We start from the raw sequence: 23,398 nt of genomic DNA, 5'->3' as shown, positions 1-23,398 counted from the left end.
GAGTTTTTTTTTCTGCAAAGTAAATTCTGGCTTATCAATCACATTTGCTTAATTCACAGCAATATCAATTCCCTAAATTCATTCAGATACCTGAAATCAGCCTGTATATTTTTATAGTAGAGTCAGAATGCTTTAAATAAGATTAACTCAACTTTAAGCCAAGCTCTGGCCACCTTTCCACAGTTTTTAATGTTCTGATAATCACTTCAGTAGCTCCACCTTTAATGGCTAAACTCAATTTGATGGCTAAATCACCTGGCTAAGCATGTAAATCAGTCTGCTGTCGTTCTAACAGGGCCTCCTCCTTGAGCAAAGCTGTCAGCTTGAATGGCTGCTATAAGCAAGGAGCTCCTGAGTGCTATGAATTGTTTAATATTTGCTGATGAATACAGTATTCAGTGTAACACATTAATACTTACACTTAGGGGGTTTCATTCTAGAGACAGAGCAATGGTCCTGCTATATAAAATATTTTAAACTTTACAACTGTGAATTTCATTGCTGAGAGAGTGCTCTACAGTGAATAGTTTTTGTAGCCAGACTAGACCTCTAGGGAGAGACGTGGAAGGGTATTAAGTGCTTATTTTTGAATCACAAATTGGCTCTCTTTATTTCCATGACACTATATTCTTACATTCTAAAAAACTTTTAATACAAAAGTTACACATGTTTTTCCATAAGTTTAAAACCTGTCTATTCTTCTTTAGTGATGTCATTGCTATTTAAAAACATTGTTCTGTCACAAGCTTAAAAGAAAAAAGACAAATGTGGTGATATTTTTCTTTATTTTTACAGGGTAACTTACAGCTTCTGCAGAGCTGCCTGGCAGTGTTAAATGGTGACACATAAGCTACGTTCCGTCCTCCCACTAACAAGGGCTGCCCTCCTCTGGATTTTGTTTTCATGACTTTAAATAGGCATTTACAATTCCCTGGAGAAAACATTTGACAAAGTGCACATAAGCAAGCTTCTTCTTTCAAAAGAATTAAACATGTGAAAGTAGCTCCAGACTATATGAACAGCATACTTGTTATACATACATATTCATGTTTATTTAATCATTATACGCTTTCATTGTTCAGAAACCAAATGCTTGGGTTTTGTGAAAATAGCCAATATAATAATGTTCATGTTATGAATACTATGATACGGCTGAAATCTTATTTACCTTTGTAAGTAATTTCTGAAAATCACCATTTGAAGCACATTGTTCAAATGGCTAAATATTACCATTAGATATTTGAATATTGTTACTATAATGGCATTGTATACACTGTCTTAGTTTTTTTTCCCCATGTACTTCTATCAAAAAACTTTTTTTTAATTGTGAACATTTCTTAGAAATTTTGGAGAACTTTGTGTAACCTTTATAACTATGATTTAAAAAGAAAAGCAGATGCATTAGTATGTTTGCCTTAACTTGTAGACTAATCCAATTATTGTAAAATAAACCATGAAATCAGTGATTTTTCTAAAATGATGCAGACACTGTATAATCTATAAGCTTAGTATTTTCTAGTAAATGAGATTAATTTTTTTTTCCTCTATTCATAGTTTAAAAACCATTAACTAAGTATTGGATTGGTCTAACACTACTCGCCCAGTACTTTTCACTTGCATTCTCAGGTTTTATCTGTTTGTCTGTGACTTTCCTGTCCAGTGTACTTAAATTGTTTTGAGTCTGGTGGCTGACTCTGCAATTTCTTTGGCAGAAATACATTTGAGAGAACTTCCTGAGTTTCTTCCGAGAAAGGGGAAATAAAGTAGCAGAAGGGAGTTCAGAAGATATCAGTGAAAAGTAATACTGCCCCACTGTCATACAGATAAAATATTTTACTTCAGGAAAAAAGTGAAGATATCCCCTGTAAAGGAGTGTGTTAAGAAGATCTCATTTTGCTATCTGGACTTAAGACTTAGAGCTATGAATCCAATAATGTTAGTTGTATTGATTGGTCTCCCTTCCTTGAACTACGACCCTTTTCCAAGAGGTGCTGCTATGTTGTGTAATTTCATGATGTCATAAAATGAGGCTTTACTTAATGAACTGCTCTTCACAGTGGGATTGCTGCTTTATAAGCAATATATGCTGTTTGCAGGCCTTCAGTGGAGCAGTGAAGTTTGGGTGAATGGTACGGTTGGAAATGCAGATCAGTGCAAGTCAATGTCTCTGTGATTACAGATGCCCTGTACTGCCGCACAGAGGTGTGTGGTTTGTTTTGCTTTTCTCAGACAGGGTGAATTGCACAGTGTCGTACACTTACCCTGCTGCCCTGCACATCAAAACATTGCAAAGGCAGAGAAGTTTGCATTGTGCTTTGATTCATGTACCCATCACCTCAGGCTACGATGCCCAGTGCCCAGTGGGTCTTGGCAACTTACCTAGTACAGAGAGTATTCCCAGCAATGCCTACTACACTAATACTGTGCTGTTCATCTTCAAGGTATAACAGGTATAATTCCTAAGGAACTCATCTATAAATAGACTACAAGGGACAACGCTGACAATGTATATATAGTTAACAATATTGTAAATATTTTAAGTAGGATGTGGGAACAGTTTTTAGATTAGTCCTCGCTGTTGAGTGTCACTAGCTCATTAAATTTTTTCCAAGCCTCTTGGTATTGGGTGTGTCTCTTAAAGCTCCAACTCTGGCTCGGTAACTCTGGAAAAAAGTGCTTAAAACGGACGCGAGGCCCTGCAGCTCCCGGAGAAAGGGGAGAGGAGCCGTCTGCCCGCTGCGGGCCGGCCGGCAGCCGCTGGGCCGCGCCCTGCCCGGGCGGGCGGGGCTCGGCCGCCGGAAGCGCGGGCGGCGGAAGGGGCCGGGCCGGGCCTGGCTGCGGCGGCGGGCGAGCGCGGCGGCGCCATGAGCCGCCTGCGGGAGGAGGATGATCCCTACGTGGTGGAGGAGGCCAGCGACGAGGAGCGAGCGCTCAGCAGGTGCCTGGAGCTGCCGGCCGGGGGGAGGGCTCGGGCCGGCGGCCCCGCTCCCCGCCTGGCGTGCGCTGGCGGTGCCGAGCCGTGAGCGCCGGGGCTCATCGGCCCCGGGCTGCCCGCGGAGGGCAGGAGGGTCGGGCACGTCAGCCGCGGCGGTCTCCTTGAACCCGCGTATTTATATTTCTGCCCGCACACTCCCTGCGCGGAGCGAGAGCAGCCGGGACAGTGTGGCAGGCTGCACGCAGTCGGCTGAAGCTCCTGTGCGTTTAAACCAGAGTTTTAATACTCCTAAGCTAATAAAGTGTTTTAATATGTACATTGCCCATAAACGTAGGAGTGCACCCACACAATTCACATATTCATTCTGCAAGTGACTATGTCCACGTTTTAGCCTGTTTGTAGCAATCAGGTGTGTACCACTTCGATGTTTGTAGCTCAGAGGATGAGGTGGACGTGCTCCTGCATGGCACTCCTGACCAGAAGCGGAAGCTGATACGGGAGTGCCTGACTGGTGAGAGCGAGTCTTCCAGCGATGATGAGTTCCAAAAGGAGATGGAAGCAGAACTAAACACCACCATGAAGACCATGGAAGGCAAATGGAAATCACCTGAAATGGGTAAATCAAGCTTAACATTTGCTTGCATATGAAATAATGAATTATGTATTGGTGGCCAAATCATCTTTAGGTTTTGGTTGTATAGTTAAGAATATGTAGCAGTATTTGCATCACCACATCCACACAGCGCAGAGTAGGAATTAAGATGCAGAGTGGCTGTGACTGCTTGGCAGTTCATCTAGGCATTTTTGAACTTCAGTGCCCCTGAAATTTTGGGGGACTATTTTAGTGAATTTTATTATAATCAAAATTTGTGAAACAATGTGCCGCACCTGTTTTTTTTTCACATGAATAAAGATGTTCTGTGTGTATTCTGTAGGGCACAGACAGGCATATTTGATGTGGTGTCCTCTGTGTCTGAAGAGAGTGTTGGGAGAAACTTTCCTTCAAACCATACCTGAGGTTCATCTTTGAGGGAGAAGGGAGCAGCTTTGCTTTGAGAATGCCTGTAAATGAAGTCACACAAGTGATGTGAATTATAAGGGTGTGGGAATAAACTGGGAGAGATGCTATTTAGCACACCCAGGTAGAACACTCTGAACAGAGTAACTTGAAAGTAAGTTTGTTTTGGGCTATATACTTGCTGTCCTTTTAGTGGGGTGTTCTTACCACTTTAAATTTCACTTGTAGGTACTTCCTCAAGTACTGGGCTGACTGGATCTGCTAGCACTTCAAAATACTATGATGACATTTACTTTGATTCTGATTCAGAGGATGAAGATAAAATAGGTAAATGACAGAGGAAATACCAGGGCATCTTTATAGTACCACTCATTCTCTCAGATCCTGTAAAATCCTCTTGCGGGGAGGTGAAGAGGCTGTTTTTGAAGGCAGCATTTTTAAAGGGAATTACTAGCCTGTATAATCTCAGTGTAGCTCCTGCAATTTCATTATGTATTCCAAAGTAGTGCTTTGGGGTCATGCACTTGGAGGAGAGATGAGTCAGACATTTAAGATTTATTGCAAGAATGGAAAATCAAAATTGGAAATTGCATATTGTATATTTTGATAATCTGACGGATGTAACATATTCTTGCATAAATTTTTCCAGATACACAGGATGCCCGGAAAAACAGAAAACATCAGCAACGTCGGATTCTCTCCAATGATGAGCTGCTGTATGACCCAGAAGAAGACAGTAGAGACCAAGAGTGGGTAGACTCACAGAGGAGAGGGTAAGCAACCATGAATATTTGAATTGTAAGATGCTTAACATCAGCTGAAAATTTTAAATTAAAATGGTAAATGTAGAGAAAAAGCCAGTGCTGTCAAATCCATGATCTGAAACTAGTTTATATATATAAACTTAAAGCATAAGAAATGTAAAAGCCTGTAAAATGTTTTGGCTGTATATAATAGAAGTTGAGTCTTCAAAATGACACAAAACTTCAAAATATTTGAAATCAAGATTTCCAAATTCTCTAAGACAGTTTTATCTGTAGATCTCATCTAAACAACCATGCTATGAATTAAAATATTTCAAGATAATTTGATTGCAAATTAATATTTGTTCCTGATAAATACTGAATTTCTGGTTTTGGAGAACTTTGAACTTAGCAAGCCAAAAAATGTGCAGAGAAAACAGAAACAATACAAAGCTACTTTAAGGAGGGTTTTTTGAGGTTTGAAGTAGAAAAATGGTTCTTACAGCAGAAGTAAAATTTCCATGTAAATCTATTGAATAAGATAATAAATGTTGCCTGCAGAGATCGTACTTGAGATATGCTTTGTCAGAGGAGAGGGTTGTTAGGCACAAATTGTCATGCTAGATCTATTTGTCTCACCAAGTGAAAATACTCTGTAAATCAAAAGATACCGGTACGTGTTTTCCCCTCACCTTCTCATTTATGTTCTTTGAGTTAATGCAGAAGGTGTCCAGAATGATCCAAGTATTAATTGGTGTATTTTAATGCAAAGAAAGGTTTGATATTGAATTGATACGACCACCAGCAAGGGCATGTAATTTCAATTTTTGGCTCTGCTTCTTCCTCTCTCGAATTGGTAGGTACCGTAACCAGAGAAGAGCACCCCAGCAGCGGCAGACAAAACCTGCAGCTGCTCCAAATAGTGATGCTGTTCTGAACTGCCCTGCTTGCATGACAACATTATGCCTGGACTGTCAGAGGTAACAACAATGAACAATAATTGGTCTTTTTGTAATTTTTTTTTTTTTTGGTCAGTAGTATTGTTAGTATACTCAGTTTCGTCTATGGATTTTTATCAACTGTCTTGCAAGGTGGCCCTAAATAACGAGAAGGCAGGTAGATGTGAGTCAGATTTAGGGTTAGATGCTGGTTTGTAAGAGTGATGATCAGTTTAACCTGCATTGTGGAGATGGGGAAGAATAGGGTAGAATGTTAGCAAAGTGGAGTAGGTAATTTTTTTTTAAAAAATAATAATCATGGAGACTCAACAGGTATTTCAGGCAGATTGGGGATTTTAGAGATATCTGGCTATAGATATTTTGGCTTGATATTTAGAGGCATAAAATGATTCCAAGCTATCTTTGTCTAAAAATGTCTTGTTATAGGAGGATTAAGCAAAATAAAATATAGTGTATTCTTACTTGGTTTGAGTCTCAGCAGTTAGAGTTTTGAGTGTAGTTACATTTAAAAGTGCCAGGAAGGTATTTAGGTGAAAGTCCACAGTGTGTTCTGCTACTCTTCAGTATCTGACTGCATTGCAGGCCTAGTTAGTGCTGCTAACCCATGCTAAAGAAAGGACTTGAGTTAAGTAGAAAGAAATCTTCTGAAATGAGCAATAAAATACTTGTAATTTATTGAGTATTTTTGGTGATTGAGGATGAAATTCCACAGCAGCCTGAAATCATCTAAGTACTGGGTGCTGTTTTTCTCTGTTTTTGCTTTTCTGGCTCTGGTACTCCTTGACCTTTTTCTGTAGTTACGTATTTCAGTTGCTAAGCTAACAGAAAACTGTGTTAGTATTGTCAGACTGGTCTTTCCTGGGTTTAATCCACTGCACAGTAATAGCTCAGCACAGTCATACAAGCAATAAGCCAGCAGAATTCTAGATTGGACTTCTGCAGCCACTGTTGTGTTCATTTAGGCTGCTGTAAAATTGCAGCCTGAGGGACATTGTGTTAAATTGAACTACAGAACTGAATTTTGCTACATACTCCAGATACACAGTTGTTAAGACTGATGACAGCTGAAATTTTATGTCTTATTATAGACACACTGCTTCTAGTGTGATATGTCAATGATATTACTTATAAATAAGGAATTTCAGACTTGTGTGACGTTGTAGGATGCCAGTGCCAGTAGATGAGTATTTACACTTAGAGTTTTTTGATCTTTTACTATTATGAGGTATATGTAGCAATGCATAATTCTGCACTACCAATACCATTGTACTCCAGGGTGTTTCTTTCAGCAACAGACAGTATTTTTTAAAAATGCCTTAAAAAACAACAGATGGCTGCAGTTCTATGTTTTTATTATTTTTCTAGCTGTAACTTCTGTTTATAAAATTCCTACTTATTTGGCTTTCAGCCCTTTGGCATGTTACTTCCTGTCTTTAATCCCACTTTCAGTGATGGTAAACAGATTTCTTGGAAGCAGAATTGTATGAATGATATGACTTGCATTTTCTCCCCTTCTCCATAGACATGAATCTTACAAAACACAGTACAGAGCAATGTTTGTGATGAACTGTGTTGTTAACAAAGAGGAAATACTGAAATACAGAAAGAAGGTAAAGAGAAGTAAGAAAATGAAGCACAGCAAGGAAATTGGCTCTATACAATCAAATCAAGAAGAAGAGGAAATATATCATCCAGTATTATGTACTGAATGCTCAACTGAAGTAGCAGTAATGGATAAAGATGAAGTTTTTCACTTCTTCAATGTTCTGGCCAGCCACTCCTAATGTGTAAATGCAGGGGGGAAAATCCTGTGTTGTTTTTAAGAGTGTGGGAAGTGTTAGAAATGCAGGCACGCTTGCCTTTTTGAAAATGTGGTGTTATAAATGTGCATTTTCATCTGAGAACTTTATAATGGTTGGACTTTTTGCAAAGTTTATAAAAGGCATACAGTTAACTACGTGTATATGAGAGTAATGTTCTTTCCCACCATCAGGCAGTTGTATCATTGGGGATTAAATATTTTGTAAATACCATGTAATATCTGTATATTACGATCATTCCCTGTATATATACTATCCCTTCATTATCTCAGTGTGTATTAGAACAGCTTCTTGGAATAAATACTTTATAGTAACTGATTTTCCATAGCTGCATTGGTAATTTTATAGCATGGGATAAACAACATTCAGTCAGAATGTTTGATGTCATTAGGCTGTTGTTCTTGGTAGATTTGCAGATGTGGTTTGTGTTAACGGTATTAACCCAGCTGGCAACTAGGCCACACAACTGCTTGCTCACTCCCCCCCACCCTCTCCCCCAGTGGGGAGGAGAATTTGGACCTGCAAACCCACGGCAAGAGGAGCCCACACTCCTTGGCAGGCCCATGTTGGAGCAGACAGCCTGGAGGACTGCACTGGAAAAATGACCCACAAAGGAACAGTTTGGGAAGAAGTGTTGCATCTGGGATGGACTCACATTAGGGAAGTTAGTGCACTTCTGGTGGGGGAGGGAGTAGAGCCCAAGAAGCAGGGAGAGTTAAGGGAAAGTCAGATTTACTGTACTTCTCATTATCCTGCTCTGATTTTGTTAATAATGAATTCAGTCATTATCCCCAAGTTCAATGTGATTTACCCATGATGGTATTCAGTGAGTGAGCTCTCACAATACTTAACTCATGGACCTTTGTGTGTGTTTCCCCTGTCCATTTGCAGAGGGGAGAGATAGAACTGCTTTGGTAGGTGCCTGGTGTGCAGCCAGGGTCAACCCACCACTACAACACAACTGCTCACCACCTGCTGACCGAGAGCCAGCTTGTCTGTGAACAGTAACCATCTGCTTTCCAGGTAACTCCCCCAGTTTATATACCAGGCATGATATTTTAGGGTATGGAATATCCCTTTGGCCAATTTGGTCACTTGTCCTGGCCAGGCTCCCTCCCCTTTTTTAGTGGTGCTCCTCACTAGCAGAGCATGAGACACTGAAAAGTCCTTGACTTACCCTACTAAATACCTCTTAGAGTGTTTTGCCAGTGAGCAGGGTCAGAGAGACAGACACAGACACCAACTTAAGGAACAATGTAATTTACTATAATGCAAAGCTGCAAAGAATCACAAAAGGATAGGCTATGCAATGCACATAATCCTTAGCAAAGAATTACAAAAGGGTAAGGTAAGCAATGCACCTCATCATTACTACAGGAGAATGCCTACAGTGATTAAGACAGATACATCACTAGTTACCCTCATACTTCACCATCATCCAGGTCCTCAAAACATCAACTGTGAGGGGGAGGCTGTCACAGCAAAGGACTGGAGAATCATGCCTGTCCACCTTGCAGGCCTCCAGGCTTCCCTGATTTTGCTGTGAAAGTAACCCAGATTTTATACTGTTAAACAAACAAACGGACATAATTTCTAATTTCACTCTATTGGTTTTTCCCTAAAGCCTGACCAAGGCTCCACGAGGAACCAAGTGTTGTCTTTGATCTTATGTCCCCCTAGTAAGGCCTTCCCATGTTTCTATATATGGAAAGGTTTGCAAATAAATGAATACATGTAACAATACTTTATTAATGACTGAATATATACATAACATTTGGCTGGAATGTTCATCTAGAGGTTAACTTTTGCCCAGGGCCTTAGTAGTTAATGTAGCAACAACCAAAAGATCATGGTATTAGTGAGAACATTATTCTCAGACTAAATCCAAATTACTGACAAGAATATGAACTCCATCCCAGCCAAAACCAGGACACTGATAAAGAAGGAATTGTCATGATACTTGGATTTTTGGAAACTTTTTGAATTTTGAAACTTTTCTTTATACAGAGTGGAAGATGAGCTTACATTGATTTGCTGGCATGGACTGTTCTACCACTGATCATGTAAATCAACATGCCTAGTAATACAGCTAAATGTTGTACATGTAAATATGTATATTTACATATACATAGTAGAAGAAAGTACTGGACTTTATTGTCATTTTTCCTTATGATGATACATTTTAAGAAGAAATTTATAGTCAGATCTATTACCATAGAACCACTTTGCTTTTTCTGTTTCTTTAGTACATTTTTATTCTTTATGGGAGCACAAAGAGCTTCTGTACTTGGTATTTATGTCTGTGAAGCCACTGTATTGTTAATTCTGGATCCTTCCCTGTGTTCATTCAGGTGTGTGTTCTAGAGGCAAACTCTTGCTTTTTATTTGTAACATCTTTTATAGCCTGATATTTTTTAACTGTACCTTGAACAAGGGTCTGTCTGGAAAAAAAAATCTTTATGTTTTTTCTCATAATAGTACTAGGAATAACTAGCTATATGTGCTTTAAGGAATTGTCAGAAATATTTGAACTTTGGAGGTAGAAACCTGAATAACATCTTTTGTGCCTTAGATTATAATAAAATCTCGTAACTCTTTGGTTACCGTTTGTAGTCCCTGGTGTGGTATTTGACTGATCTACACACACATTCTATGCTGTTACATGAGATTAGGAAGAAATAAACATGCTGGTTCTTCTGTCAGGATTACATAAGAAAAGCATGGAATTACTATTTTCAAATCAGCAGAAACTGAACCTCTGCTTGATGAAGTAGAGAACTGTTGATGCAGCTGCTGAACATGTGGTTGGTCAGTATGATGTGCGTCCTCTGCATATGCAACCTACAAACAAAATGGAGCTCTGCTGGTTCTGAGGCTTGGGGTATGTATGCATGAGACAAGATTTCAATCTCATCTTTGCTACTACCTACATTCAGACTTAATATTGAAGTATCTAACTTGCAGTATCAGATAGATGTGGGATCATGTGAAGTGGGATAAATTCTTATGAGGTGTTCACAATAAATTTTGAATGTATGAAGAACTGTTTCTTGGTAGAAGTGTGGAGAAATACATGTAATAGAGAATATGGTCTGTGCTCTAGAGCATGCTGGCCTTGATTTACTTCTATTTACATTCCAGATGAAACAGAAAGGCTCTCTGTAGTGTCAGATTAAGGATGTTTGCACTGACCTACTGGAAACATGAGCACGTGAGAATGTAGTTCAAGGCCTCAAATGTCGATGCAGGTGGTATCAGGAAAAACAATTACGTGTGACAGTCCCTAAGCAGGGGCAGAATGGAGCTGGTGAAGGAAGGGAAACTGTACAGAGGAATAATGTCCATTTCCATAAGGGGCTAACTAGCAAAAAAACTCTCATGAGTATGCACCATACCAAAAAATGTAAGGGGATAATTATCTGATGACTTAGGGCAGATGTATGAGATTGTGAAGTTGTCATGCCTCTAGGCATTGCCTTTCCTCTCATCCCAGGTCCTTTATTGCTGTTGCATTTTGCCTGCCTTACCACTTGAATTGCAGAGCATTTTGTTAGGAATCACAGGAACAGAGAGTACTGGATGGATGCCTTTGCTCCATGTTGATACCATTCTTGCAGCTTTGAATGGGAAATGCTTTCATTGTGCTGAATACCCTACTTGTCCTTGAACTTTGGACATGTTTATACAGAAATGCACCTTTCATGATTACCACTGTTTACTCAAGCAACATCAACACAAGACTCCTCCAGCAGTGACTGCAACAAGCAACAGCAAACTTGGATAGTGGCAACAGCTCCCACAGGCAGTTATGTCAGGATATTAACCATGTGAATGCTCTCATTTCTCCTTGTGTTCAAATAAATCTGCATAGATAAGGTGTGTCTAAATGTCTTCAGGATGAATCAAATCCCATTTCAAATTCCAGCCACACAAAATAGTACAGTCTTATGTTTTCGTTGCCAGCTGCTTTTCTTTTTCACAATTACCTCCTGTTCCTGTAGTTGTATTTTGCAGCTGTATAAGTAACTCAAACATTAATTCTCCTGTGGTTGTACTTCCTTAAGTTTTCATTGTATAAATAGCACAGGATAAGGTAGAGGTGGAACAGCTACAAGGACCAAATCACATTGCTAAGTGACATAAGTGCAAATTGATTGACTAAGCAGAGTAAGTATAGTGGGTCAATTCCAGTTTCTAATCTATGCTGTGCACACTTGGAATGTGTGGTCTGGACTAGTGGCCTGGACACAGGGCCTGGAAGTTGCAACACACACTCTGCTCATTTAAGGTGCCTGACGATTGTGCACATCCCCTTCCAGCGGGTTTTGCCAGCATAAACTGCCCAGGGCCTTCCTAATCACGAAGTCCCAAACCGGCCTCTGGGAATCTCTGGTTTGTGGCTCTGAGTGCCTTAGGGTTGTGCAACGTTAGGACAGTCACAGTAAACAGCTGATTCGTCACCTCTTTGTTTTTCCTATACATATGGATTAATCTGGCCAAAGCTGGCCTATCTTAAGGTCGCATTTATCTGAGCTACGTTTTTGGGTAGGCTTTGCCCTCCGACAACTGAACCAAGTTGAAGACTCGTGCAGATAATTTTTAACATGTCTCCCTTAGGCCCTGCCAAACACAGGCTTTGGCTCTTCCGTGATTCCAGCAAGGTCAATTCAGATCAAAGAGGCCGAGAGAAAGCAGATGCAGCACCATCTCCTCGGTGTGACTCGGGTCGGGAGGTTACCAGCTTCAGAGTCAGCCGCGTATTTTAATCAGACTGGGCCCGATGTCGGCGTTCAGCGGGAGAACCGGGGAAGCGGTGCGCATCGCCGCCGCTCTGCCCCGCTCCGGGAGCGGCGGCAGCGCCCCGAGCCAGCTCCACGGCCCGCGGCGCCCCCTCGCCGGCGGCCGCGGAGCCTCCCCGATGCCCCCTCGCCGGCGGCCGCGGAGCCTCCCCGATGCCCCCTCGCCGGCGGCCGCGGAGCCTCCCCGGTGCCTCCTCGCCGGCGGCCGCGGAGCCTCCCCGGTGCCTCCTCGCCGGCGGCCGCGGAGCCTCCCCGGTGCCTCCTCGCCGGCGGCCGCGGAGCCTCCCCGGTGCCTCCTCGCCGGCGGCCGCCCGGGCGCAGGGCGGGGCCGGGGGAGGGCGGGCCCGGCTGCACCGCCCCCGTCTCCGCTCGGCCTGGCCCGGCGCGGGGCCGCTGGCGGGCGGGGAGCGCCATGGCGCTGGGCTCGGCGTGGAAGCAGATGTCGTGGCTGTACTACCAGTACCTGCTGGTCACCGCGCTCTACATGCTGGAGCCCTGGGAGCGCACCGTCTTCAGTATCCTTCTGCCGCGGGGCCTGGCGGGCGGGGGTGTGAGCGCGGCGGGGGTGTGAGCGCGGCCGGGGGTGTGAGCGCGGCCGGGCTGTGAGCGCGGCCGGGGGTGTGAGCGCGGCCCGGGGCTGTGAGCGCGGCCGGGGCTGTGAGCGCGGCCGGGGGGTGAGCGCGGCCCGGGCTGTGAGCGCGGCCGGGGCTGTGAGCGCGGCCGGGGGTGTGAGCGCGGCCGGGCTGTGAGCGCGGCCGGGGCTCTGAGCGCGGCCGGGGCTGTGAGCGCGGCCGGGGCTGTGAGCGCGGCCGGGGGTGTGAGCGCGGCCGGGCTGTGAGCGCGGCCCGGGCTGTGAGCGCGGCCGGGGCTGTGAGCGCGGCCGGGCTGTGAGCGCGGCCCGGGCTGTGAGCGCGGCCCGGGCTGTGAGCGCGGCCGGGGCTGTGAGCGCGGCCGGGGGTGCGAGCGCGGCCGGGCTGTGAGCGCGGCCCCGGCTGCCCGCTCCCTGTCGCGCTGTGTCCGGCGGCGGCTCCGGCGCTGCCCGAGGCCGCCGGGCGGGTGTGGCGGCTCGGCCGGCCCTGCGCCGTGCTCGGGGAGCTCTCGGCCGTGGTCGTGCTGAGAACGCCGCCGCCGGCGGGGCTCGCTGGGCACAGGAGAGTCGGGCGGGGCGGGGGCAGCCGGCCTCAGGCGCTGAGCGCGGCCGGGGCAGCGGCAGTCTCCGCCTGGGAGCCAGGCTTGACCCCTCCTTGCTGGCGGGGACTCGGCTCCTCACCCTTCCAAACTAACATCCTGCCCGGGCTGGGAATAAACCCCGCTGTGCTGTTTCGCATGCTGTGTCGGGCGTCTGGCAGCCTAGTCCGTTTTCTCCTCCGGCATAAGTTTGTAGCTTTGAAGTTATGATGGTTCTGTCTTTTGCATTGAAATCCCGTCTTTTATGATTTTTTTTTTTTTTTGTATTTTGCCTAGAGGAAAGTAAATATGCACGCTGCAAAACCTTGCAAACCTAGACTTTCATGCAGCTTTGTCATATGGCTTTTGTTACATGGGTATTTAATCCTCGAGCTGGTGAGTTTTCTTGGCTGTTCTAGAGTGGAAGAACTTGACAGATGCTCATGTAAAGGCGTCTCTATAAAGACTGTTTATAGGTTTGCTTCTTTATCTTGCCCTTTTGTACAGGCAGTGCATTTTTTTTAAGTATTGCTGTTACATCACAAGTATTTTTTTCTGACTTTTTGATCTTGACTTAAAATGATCTCTCAATATGAGTGCCCCTGAGCCATGTCCAGTTAATGCTTAGTGGTAGAGAGAGAAATTAATTAAAACATTGAGAAGGGTACGAGCAGTAGCAAGAAGCTGCTTTTACTGAGATTCTTCTTAGTTTTGTAAAGAAACTCACATTTGTTATGTAAAAGTGGTTGTCCAAGTTACAGTGTTGTGATCAGTCATTTTTTTTTTCCTGTGTCTACTCAGTAGAAATGAAGATTAATGGAAAAAAGAAGTAGTAAGTTTTATAGACTTACTTTGCACAGTTTTTTGTGTAGGGGTTCTTACGTTGTATTCCATGTTAACATAACTTCTTCCTTTTATGCTATGCCTGTATCACTGAGGAAGCCTAATTTTTCTTTTCCTTGCAATTACATATCACGTGTATTTTTTTTCCTTTTTACCTTGTGCAAAATATTTAAGTAAATGAAAGCGTGTGCACATTTACTTGCATAAAATGTTCATATTGTAATTGCCACATAACATACAAATGTAAAGAGCAAGCATCGCTTCTGATCTCAGATCAGCAAAAACGTTTTTTGTCCTCAAACTGGATGCTTTGGCTGTAGGTGGGTCATGCCTGCCAGGTGCTGTATGGATGCACTGCGGACACAGTGGCCTTGGGAACTAATGGTGCGTGGCTGTGCTCCAGTACCAGAAGTGAGCACTGATGTGGAAACGTGGATTTATGAGTTGACCTTCATTTTAGTATCTCTTACTGTATAATCCTCTGGGACTGTAAATACACCGAGCAGCTCTAACAGGCACACCTCATAGCTCTGCTGTGCCGTGGGCGAGTCGGCCATGGAGCGCTTGTTACGCCTGTGCTGTGCAGCCTTGATCTCAGGAGAGCAGAGTGCGCAGCTCCTCTGGTTTCACCTGTGGAAGCAGAGTGCTGCTGCCTGGCCTTATCATGCTTGTTAATCTCCAGTGTGTTTTACAGTGTTTCAGGCTAAGTTTACTGAATCTCTGCAGGTAATTGGATGAAGTCAATGGCTTTCTTTATTCATTTTGCGTACTTCTGAATTTCTGAAACCATAATCTTTATTAATCTTGATGCCTTGTGAAGGCTGACCTAGAACAGAGGCTAGGCTGAGTTAAAGTAGGTATTAATTAAAAGGCCTCAATGGATACACCTTGGGCAGTACAAGAGCCCAGCCAGGTCTACACCCAAGATGAACCCAAAATGGTCACCCAAGATGAACCCAAAATAGTCATGAGGTATCTTACTTTTTATAAATTCTGGTCCATTTGTATATTGGAGTTAATTGTCTAGTTATAGCTTTAGTTTACAAAGTCCCACCCTTCTTGTTTTTCTCTCTTCAGTCCATGTTGTTTATGGACTTGGGCTTGAAATTTGGATCAGTCTTTGGTACCAAGCTAGAAAAGGAATTGTTTTGTCTAGCTGTTCTGTGAAGAGAGCTTACCATTCCTTAAAATGAAGCTGAGGCACTAAAGTAGTGCAGAATCTGAAAAATATAAAAGTTAAAACCTAAGGCATAATTTCCCCTTTCTCTTTTTTGGGGGGGAGGGGGATGTTTCTTGTCCCCTGCGATGCCAGAATTTATTTAGATAAAGCTTCAAAAGCCGTAGCGGTTGACAAAAGTCCAGCTATACTTGTACTTTATAAGCTATTGTCTCAGTTATCTATATAAGTTTTACAAATGCTGTCTGTTAGGAGTTCAGCTAATAAAGTGGTCATCTACAGATTTTTTAGCAGATAGCTTCACATGAAGTTTATTTTGTAGTGCTGTTTCCTATAGTAAAGTACTAATGAGTGTGTTTAAGTACACACCTAGACTCAAAACTATGCTCATGCTCTGAGGCATTGTGAGTGAAGTAGTTAAAAAACATCTAATCCTGTGTGCTTAAAAAGGTGGTCTACAAATAAGAATGGTGCTACTCTTATTCAGTAAAGCTGCTCATATTACTGTAGTTTTGTTCTGTTTTGTATTTTTGTAGTGGTTGACTTTTTTTCTGTTTGGCTGAATGGGGCTGGCATCTGCAAGACTTGCTCGACATCTGAGAAGATGATTGTGAAAACATGTTGTTTCTCAGTGCCAGTTTTCTGTTCTCCATCACACTTCCCATGCTTTTGCCTGTCCCCTTGTGTCACTGACAAGACCATGGATAGCTTGCAAGGCATCCTTGTAGTTTAGCTGATTGCTTTTACTGGCATTCTGTTTCTCGGTGTTCAGGAGGTTCTTCTGTGGCTTATAATTGCTGGATACAGTTAATCATGTCTGTTTCAGAAACATAATGTTATAAGATAGTAACCACTAAAATTTTAATGCTATAGTTTGTGATGTCTTCTGTTGTTTCTATTTCAAATGCTTTTTTCCTCAACTGTAGTTCAGATTCCATGCTAGTTTCCATTGTTGGAATGGCACTGTACACAGGCTATGTGTTCATGCCCCAGCACATCATGGCAATATTGCACTACTTTGAAATTGTGCAGTGATGAAGAACATGTTTTCAAGAAGTAACCGGGCTTTGAAATCTGGTCTACAAAGAAGAATGAACCTCTTAGTTTTACCAAGATTTCTACTGATGTCCGAAAGACACAATTATGACTCTGAAGATTAGGAAATGAGATATGTAGAGCAGGGACGTGAGATGTCCCCTATGTTGTGTTCATTCCCTTTAATTTTACAAGATATGCCCTTGTATAGTAGTTTTGTCTACTTTAACATTGTGATTGTACTTTGATATCAGTATTTTCTTAACTTTGTGACAGTTTCAATATTGCACTGTGATAGCTTTTCTTAATTGTAATTTTGAGTAAATCTTAATTGCCTTCTATTTTTAATCAGAAAGTCATCTTATTAAATGGGGCTTAAAGCTTTTGCTATTGTATGGTATGTATTTGCCTGGATATTTCTATTAATGCGTTTTGTAAGAAAATACATCTAGATTCATATTAGAGACATGGATATATTCGTCTAATGCTATTTACAAAAGTTAGTTTGTATGACTGAACTCAGGTGTACTGTTCACTGTCCAAACTTTGTTCAACAGTATATTTGTGCATATCACTTAAATTTGGAATCAGCAATTATTTCAAGTTTCTGTATTCTGCCTGTTGGAGTAGGGAGGGGGAGATGAGCCATTGAAGTAGAGTGAAGACTGCATTCATTATGTTTGAAGGAGTGCTGTGGTCCTGGACTCTATCTGGGTGGGGGGGAAAATGGACTTTTCTTTACTGGCATTGGCCCACATACGGCTTTGGGATAGCACTTTAAATCAACCCTGTTTTTCTAGCTACCAATTCACTTTTACAGGATGCTTTATTATGTTCCAATGGCTATGGTTTCTGCTGATTTTCACTCAACAGTGTAACTTTGTCTAGGTTTTCAAGGGGTTTTCTATTGCTGCTAGTGTTCCAAACATGTTTTCGCTACAAACTACCAAAACTTAGGGATTTCAAGGGACTTGAGTTACAACTACAGCAATAAGTAGCTGAATACTTGGCTGAAGTCCTGTCTTTTTTTTTAATAGGGATTTTTTTCAGTTTTGTATTCTGAAATGTAAGAGGGCGATAACTTTCCTAAGTGGACAATTTTTTTTGTTGTTGTTGTTATTTAAAAAATAAAAGTTAAAAAGCAGAGCTTTGATGCAAAACTTTCTTGGAGAAGTTGATGTGTTTCTGAGTGCTGCTTGCTTTTTTCAGAACTTCCCAAAAGTGATACTTGACCAAAGGACTGTGATTTTAATGGCCCAATAATTGGTACTGTTATGTCTTTTATGCAGCGTCTGTTGACATCAGAAATTATAGATGTACAGTATCTATAGAGACATTGTCTTTCAGATTATTTCATTTTCTCTAATGTGTACTCATGTGAAGAGAGTGCTTTTTTCCATGTATTTAAAAATGTCATATGTATTTGATTAAAAACCCTGCTCTTGTTTTGGGAACTAAAATCAATGAGCCTTAAACTTCTTAGATGAACCTGAGCTTTACTGAAGTTGGTAGGAGTTTCCCTCTAATTCAGTGGTTTCACTTCTTAATAACTGGCCAACAAAACAGGTTTCTGGAATCATGTTTTTTGGGGTTATTTTTTGTGGTGTTTTATTGTTGTTTTATTTAAATGTATCCAGAGTTGTATGTTAGCATTTTAAGTGTATACATGGACATAATGATAACTTAATGTACTCATTTTGAAGTAACATAGCATAAATCCAGTCTATCTGTGGATTAAATCAATACTTGATTGTGATGTTTCTTTGCATACTACTACTACTATTGATAACCTCTTCTGCAGCAGTAGATAATGTTATTTCTATGAGGGTGAGTAAAAACCCTTCTGTGTCGTGGCATTAGGAATGTTAAGCATAATTTTTAATTGTAAAATGTTTTCTAAAAGGCCCCTGATAGACTGACTTTTATTAGCTGTCTGCTTTTTTTGATAAAAAGAAGAGTAATCATTAATTTCCAATTATTTGCCTTATGTTGGCTTGATTGTCACCATACTTGAATTCAATTTGCTAATTTGAGTACAGACTTTTTCAGTATTTCTTTTAGTGTAATTCAAGACTTTATTAGTCTTGGACAGTTATTTTTAGATTCTGAATACTTTGTTAAAGGTGGAGTAATTTCATTAATAAAATATGATGTGTTTACTGGAGTTTAAATTTCTAGAAGAAAGTTTTTGCAGTGTGTCCTATTGTTTAGGTTGAGCTAGTGAAGAAATGGTTCAAAGCAGAGATTTCTTTTTTAAAGTAGGAGTAGTGGTAGGGATTTAATTAATCATTACATTTGAATAATAATAAATTAATCAGAAGGCTACCAAGTTGTTTTTTACTGTAGTCTGCCTTATTGTCTTATCAGCTATCATATCCTCTATGATAGAATCATAAGCTTATTTTTTTTTTATGCAAGCTGGAGGTCAAAGACAGTTTGAATATCATTTGGAGACAGCTGGTCAATCATGCTTTTGTTCAAACATGTTGATAAAAATTGAGGCATCAGTAATTTAGGTAAAATTGGAAAAAAAACAATTGTGAGAAATGGGGAAAAAAAATTACCTGAGAGACATGCAAGTGGCCATATGTTAATCTTTTATTAGTAATAGCTCTTGGGGTTTCGATTGCATCATTAGAAATAAGCATTTAAAAATGCCTTAGGTGTGTCATACAGCAGAACTGATAACTCCAGTTTGTGAGACAGCAGACTGAGCCGGGGCACCTCGCTGTGCTGGGAGCCCTGGGGCTCCCAGAGCTCTGCAGAGGCTCCTCAGCTGCCTCCAGGGCTGGGTCCTGTATAATTATTTACTAAAAACCTTTGCAGAAGGAGCTGCTCTAACCAAAATGGGCATTGTATTGCAGGATGTCAGGCTGGAGCCAGAAACAGATCCTGGACCTATGTAGTGTATGGCTTGAATCAGTTATATCTTTTTATATATACACATATGCACAAACTCTGATTTTTCAGTATGTGTCTGTGTACATATATATATATATATATGTACATACTGTTTATTTCTTGTCAAAAATTAATATGTACCAATTAGTTTGGAGACAGAGGCAGTGAGGTTTCTTCCCTAGGAAGGAAAACACCAGAGAATCCTAAAGTAGGAGTTTCTTTACAAAGTTTTCTAAGAAGTGTATTTTGTATATCTATCAATATTAAAAATAAGTAGGTGTGAAAGTAGCCTAGCACTGCAAAGGGGAATCTTGTGTGATAGATGGGCATTGTGTTACTGCAGACTGGTGTGATGTGAGGCATTGCCTTGTTCCATTCAGGTAAAGAAATGAAGTGTGCATTATAAATGCTGAAGAAGGGGTCCTTGCTATTGATTAACAACAAATAAAGGTTATATTGAAGTGGAGAGACACATCTTGAAGAGAATTGGGTACCTTGGGCTGTGCACAAAGGTGTGGATAGAGCAGCCATCCTGTAAAATACCAGAGCTGTGGACTCTGGAATTGGCATCCCAATAAAGGTTTTCAGTGCCAGAAATTCCTTGCACCTGCTGATTTGCTCAGGTGTTCTACAACTGCTATTGTTGGAAGACAGTTTTTCCCCACTTGCTGACATATTACCCTGTTACCAGTGTGGTGCTTTTGTCGGGTTTTTGTTTTGTTTGTTTTAGTTTGGTTTTCTGTTTTGTTTTTTTTTTCCAGACAAAAGGAAACCGAAACCTTTATGCCTTGTTTCTATGTTTGATTTGCTAGGTTAGCCTTAAACAGTAGTCATCACTGAACACAATAGCTGCTGTCTTTTCTGCATTTTGTTTGTCTAGTGATGACTAAATAAGAAAATCTGGCCTAGATCTGCCCTCTTCTTGTAGTGGAGGGATGAATATCTAGGTCTGATCTAGATTTTAGTGTAGGATTTGGGCAGAAATCCCTCTGCTTTTCATAACTTTCAGTGCATCACCGCAAGATCTTCAATCCATCTTAACTGGCACTGCATGATGGATTACAAAGAAGTTATGAAGGTGTGAAGAACTTTTTCTGAGAGTTTGGCTGGATAAGAGTTGAACAGGCTTTGATGTAAGTCTTAGTCAAACAGTGATCCAATTTCTAAAGTAAAAGATCTGTCACATTGTTGGAACTAATAGGTGATCAACACTTCACTAATAATGTGTGATACGTCTGTTTTTTATTTATGTCTATAACTGCAGGTGAAATTGTCTCAGCATGTCTTGCATTTTGTGTTCTCCGCAATTTGAGATGGATAGCATATCTCAGACCCAGATTTTACCATGAAAAGAAGATACACTATATAACCCCCAAAAGAACTTCTCTCGGGGAAAAAAATGTCATGGCAATGATATTATTTGTCCTTTCTGTGAAATTTCTTTGTGTCTACTGAGGCAGAAAAATCATGTAGCTATGATCACATTGGAATTTAAACAAAAATCTTCTGGCCAAGGTTTTATGTTCCTTTCTTGCCTTTGGAATGATTGGCTGTTGTTGTCTCTTCCAAGAAAATCTTAAATATGTTCTTGCTGCACATACTTCAAAAAGGAAGAAACAAATCCCTCAGAACACGTTGCTCTGTTTTTCTATTCAATACACACTGGTAAGGTTATGAAATTCTGGAAGATGTCTTGGAATAATAAGATTGTCCTATTAGCTCATCTGAGGAGTGATCCACAGGCATGCATGCACTCTGAAATTGAATATCTAGTTAAAACTACTGACTAGTGCTAGACTTCTGACAGCTTATTATTTTACTTATATTATGTTACCAGATCAAAGTAAGCATTTTTGAGAGAAAGCCTCCTGTGCCACACTTCAGGATCCAAGGAGTTTCTATACCTAGGTAATACTTCCTGAATTTAATCGGAATTCGCGAGTAGTTCCCAAACTCAGGATAGAATTAGTGGATGATTTTTTGTTAGACTTGCATTAAAAAAAAAAAAACAACTTCAAAACCCTTTCTGTGTTGTAGAGTATTTCAGTAGGTTGGACAAAAAAGTAGTGCTCAGCTCAGTGTGGCTGAGGATAAAATGTGCAGTCTGTCTTAGACCACAAAGAGGGACCATTGAACTCATGATTTTCTAATCAAATGGAAAGGTTGACTTCACTGGAAAGGGATCAAGGGGCTATCTTTATGCAGAGAGTAAGTGACAACTTCTGTGGATGTGGGGCTTTCTAGGTCAGGCCACAGCTGCAGGGTCTGCCTGCACAATGTGATGGTGCCTAATGCTGAGATCAGAAGTACCCTGCAGAAGCACTTGTGCCACTTCTCTGCATCTCCTTGAGAAGAGAGTTATATTAAGCTATGCTTAGATTGAAAAAATTTCAAGTGTTTGTGAGGAATCATGAAGAAATTGAAGTAAAGCATGCCAGCTCTGGTCTATGCTTTGTGCTGTGTGGTGCGAGGCAGACAGCTTGTAGATATCTGCAGGACATCTTGGGTTTCCTTACTGCCTCTGCTCAGTGTCACATGCGTATGAGCACAAATGTTCTGTCTTGTTCCTTTTGAAAAATCTTAAGGCTTGTTCAAAAGGTTGGAAAGTGTAGTTCAAGCTTTTTGTTCCTCCTTTGCCTGGTGACTGCAGTTTGGGCAGTAGTTGTAATTACATTGATTGGTAATCTCTAATTTGATAGATGATGACTCATTCATTTTGAAACCAATGTATATACATTCCATGATATACCAATGATATGGATATCTCTATTTGGTGCAAGAAGCAGTCTTACTGGAAAACCCTCTTGTGTCTGACATTTAAGCAACATTGGAACTCTCCATCAGACTACTGATAAACCCTTTTTGCATTGTGCATTAGACTGGTTTCAGCCACTGTATGCTTTCTTAAATGGGTTCAGGCCTAGACAGGACAGCAGATAAGCCAAGCAAACAGGGATGAGAGAAACAGAAATCCATCCATGTCCATTTTATTTCACCTGCTGAGTTACCAGGTGTGTTTTGACAGTTGGAGACTGGAGTTACCAAGGGTAAAGCACGGAATTATATTAACAAAGGAAAACAAGACCTGGAAAGTATCAAAGTATCAAAGTATCAGTTGTGAGACTGTGGTGAGGGTCTGCTCTGTGAAGGCGATTTTTTTTTTTTTTTTAAGGCTTACTCATATAAGCAAGGTAAGTGTTAGTGAACTAGAAGACCAAAAAAGAAGTGGAAATAAGTAGGGACAGGGTATAAAGGAGATGTGTGAAAGCATTGCTTAGATGACCAGATGGATTAAATTAAATAAGATTAAATTAAATAATGTAAGATTAAATGACTTGGTTACCTCAGCAAGGGCACTGGTGGATATTCTAATTCTCATACATTGCCTTTAGAATGGCTTCTGACACATTCTCCTGCAATGTTTGCATGTGGACCAGGGGAACTGTGAGTAACATGAATGGACTGCTTGGTGGTTTGAACTGGATGGATCACTGTACTCAGAGCAGTTATTCAATGTTAATTTGTAAAGTGGTTATAAGTGGAGCACCCTGTAAGGTGATATTGGGGTTTATGTTCCGTATCTGCATAGTGGACACTATTTATGAATGTTCCTCTATGGGGAAAAGAATTAATATGCTGCAAGATAGAGTCTGGGTTCAGAATTTGGCTGACAGAAACCTCAAGCCCTTTGACAAGGAGAAGTGCAAAATTCTCAGCTTTGCCGAGAGTGATCCTTGGAATCAGTGGTGCATGAACATGAGCCAGCAGTGAATTCACAATACAATTATGGCAGCTTGCATGCTAGCCTATGGTAGGAGAATGTGGCCACCAAATTGAGGAACAATTTTTGTCCTCAGCATGTGCTAAAGCAGCTGCTGCAATACTGTGTCTGATTTTGGGCTCTTTGATTCCGGAAGGATGGTTAGAATCTATCCTGAAGAGACTATAAAGAAAATTAGGAGTTAGGAACATGTTTCCTAGAGCAGTTGTGAAACCTTTCT

General features: G+C 41.4%; 3 protein-coding genes across 4 annotated transcripts in view; all 3 read left to right on the top strand.

Moving 5' to 3' along the window:
• The window catches only part of SNX6 (sorting nexin 6), a 29,498-nt gene extending 26,884 nt beyond the window's left edge, over positions 1-2,614 (top strand). For both annotated transcript variants that reach the window (XM_021542673.4, XM_021542672.4), the window contains exon 14: positions 796-2,614. In XM_021542673.4, the coding sequence (XP_021398348.1) occupies positions 796-849 (54 nt within the window). In that variant the 3' untranslated portion in view covers positions 850-2,614. The remainder of the gene's footprint in view (positions 1-795) is intronic.
• Positions 2,615-2,827: 213 nt separating this feature from the next.
• Positions 2,828-7,793, top strand: EAPP (E2F associated phosphoprotein). The gene is made up of 6 exons (XM_021542671.3): positions 2,828-2,938; positions 3,370-3,551; positions 4,182-4,280; positions 4,603-4,726; positions 5,557-5,676; positions 7,178-7,793. Exons 1-6 carry the CDS (start codon positions 2,865-2,867, stop codon positions 7,437-7,439), a joined length of 861 nt encoding a protein of 286 aa, XP_021398346.1. The 5' UTR covers positions 2,828-2,864; the 3' UTR covers positions 7,440-7,793.
• Positions 7,794-12,645: 4,852 nt separating this feature from the next.
• SPTSSA (serine palmitoyltransferase small subunit A) lies at positions 12,646-17,656 on the top strand. Its single transcript, XM_021542670.3, has 2 exons — positions 12,646-12,789; positions 16,393-17,656. The coding sequence occupies exons 1-2, from the start codon at positions 12,687-12,689 to the stop codon at positions 16,494-16,496; spliced, it is 207 nt and encodes a 68-aa protein (XP_021398345.1). The 5' UTR covers positions 12,646-12,686; the 3' UTR covers positions 16,497-17,656.
• Positions 17,657-23,398: the final 5,742 nt, after the last annotated feature.

The sequence above is a fragment of the Lonchura striata genome, chromosome 5, assembly GCF_050655825.1.
Source record: "Lonchura striata isolate lonStrDom1 chromosome 5, ASM5065582v1, whole genome shotgun sequence".
Taxonomy (NCBI): domain Eukaryota; kingdom Metazoa; phylum Chordata; class Aves; order Passeriformes; family Estrildidae; genus Lonchura; species Lonchura striata.
This window is presented reverse-complemented; position numbering and strand designations above follow the sequence as displayed.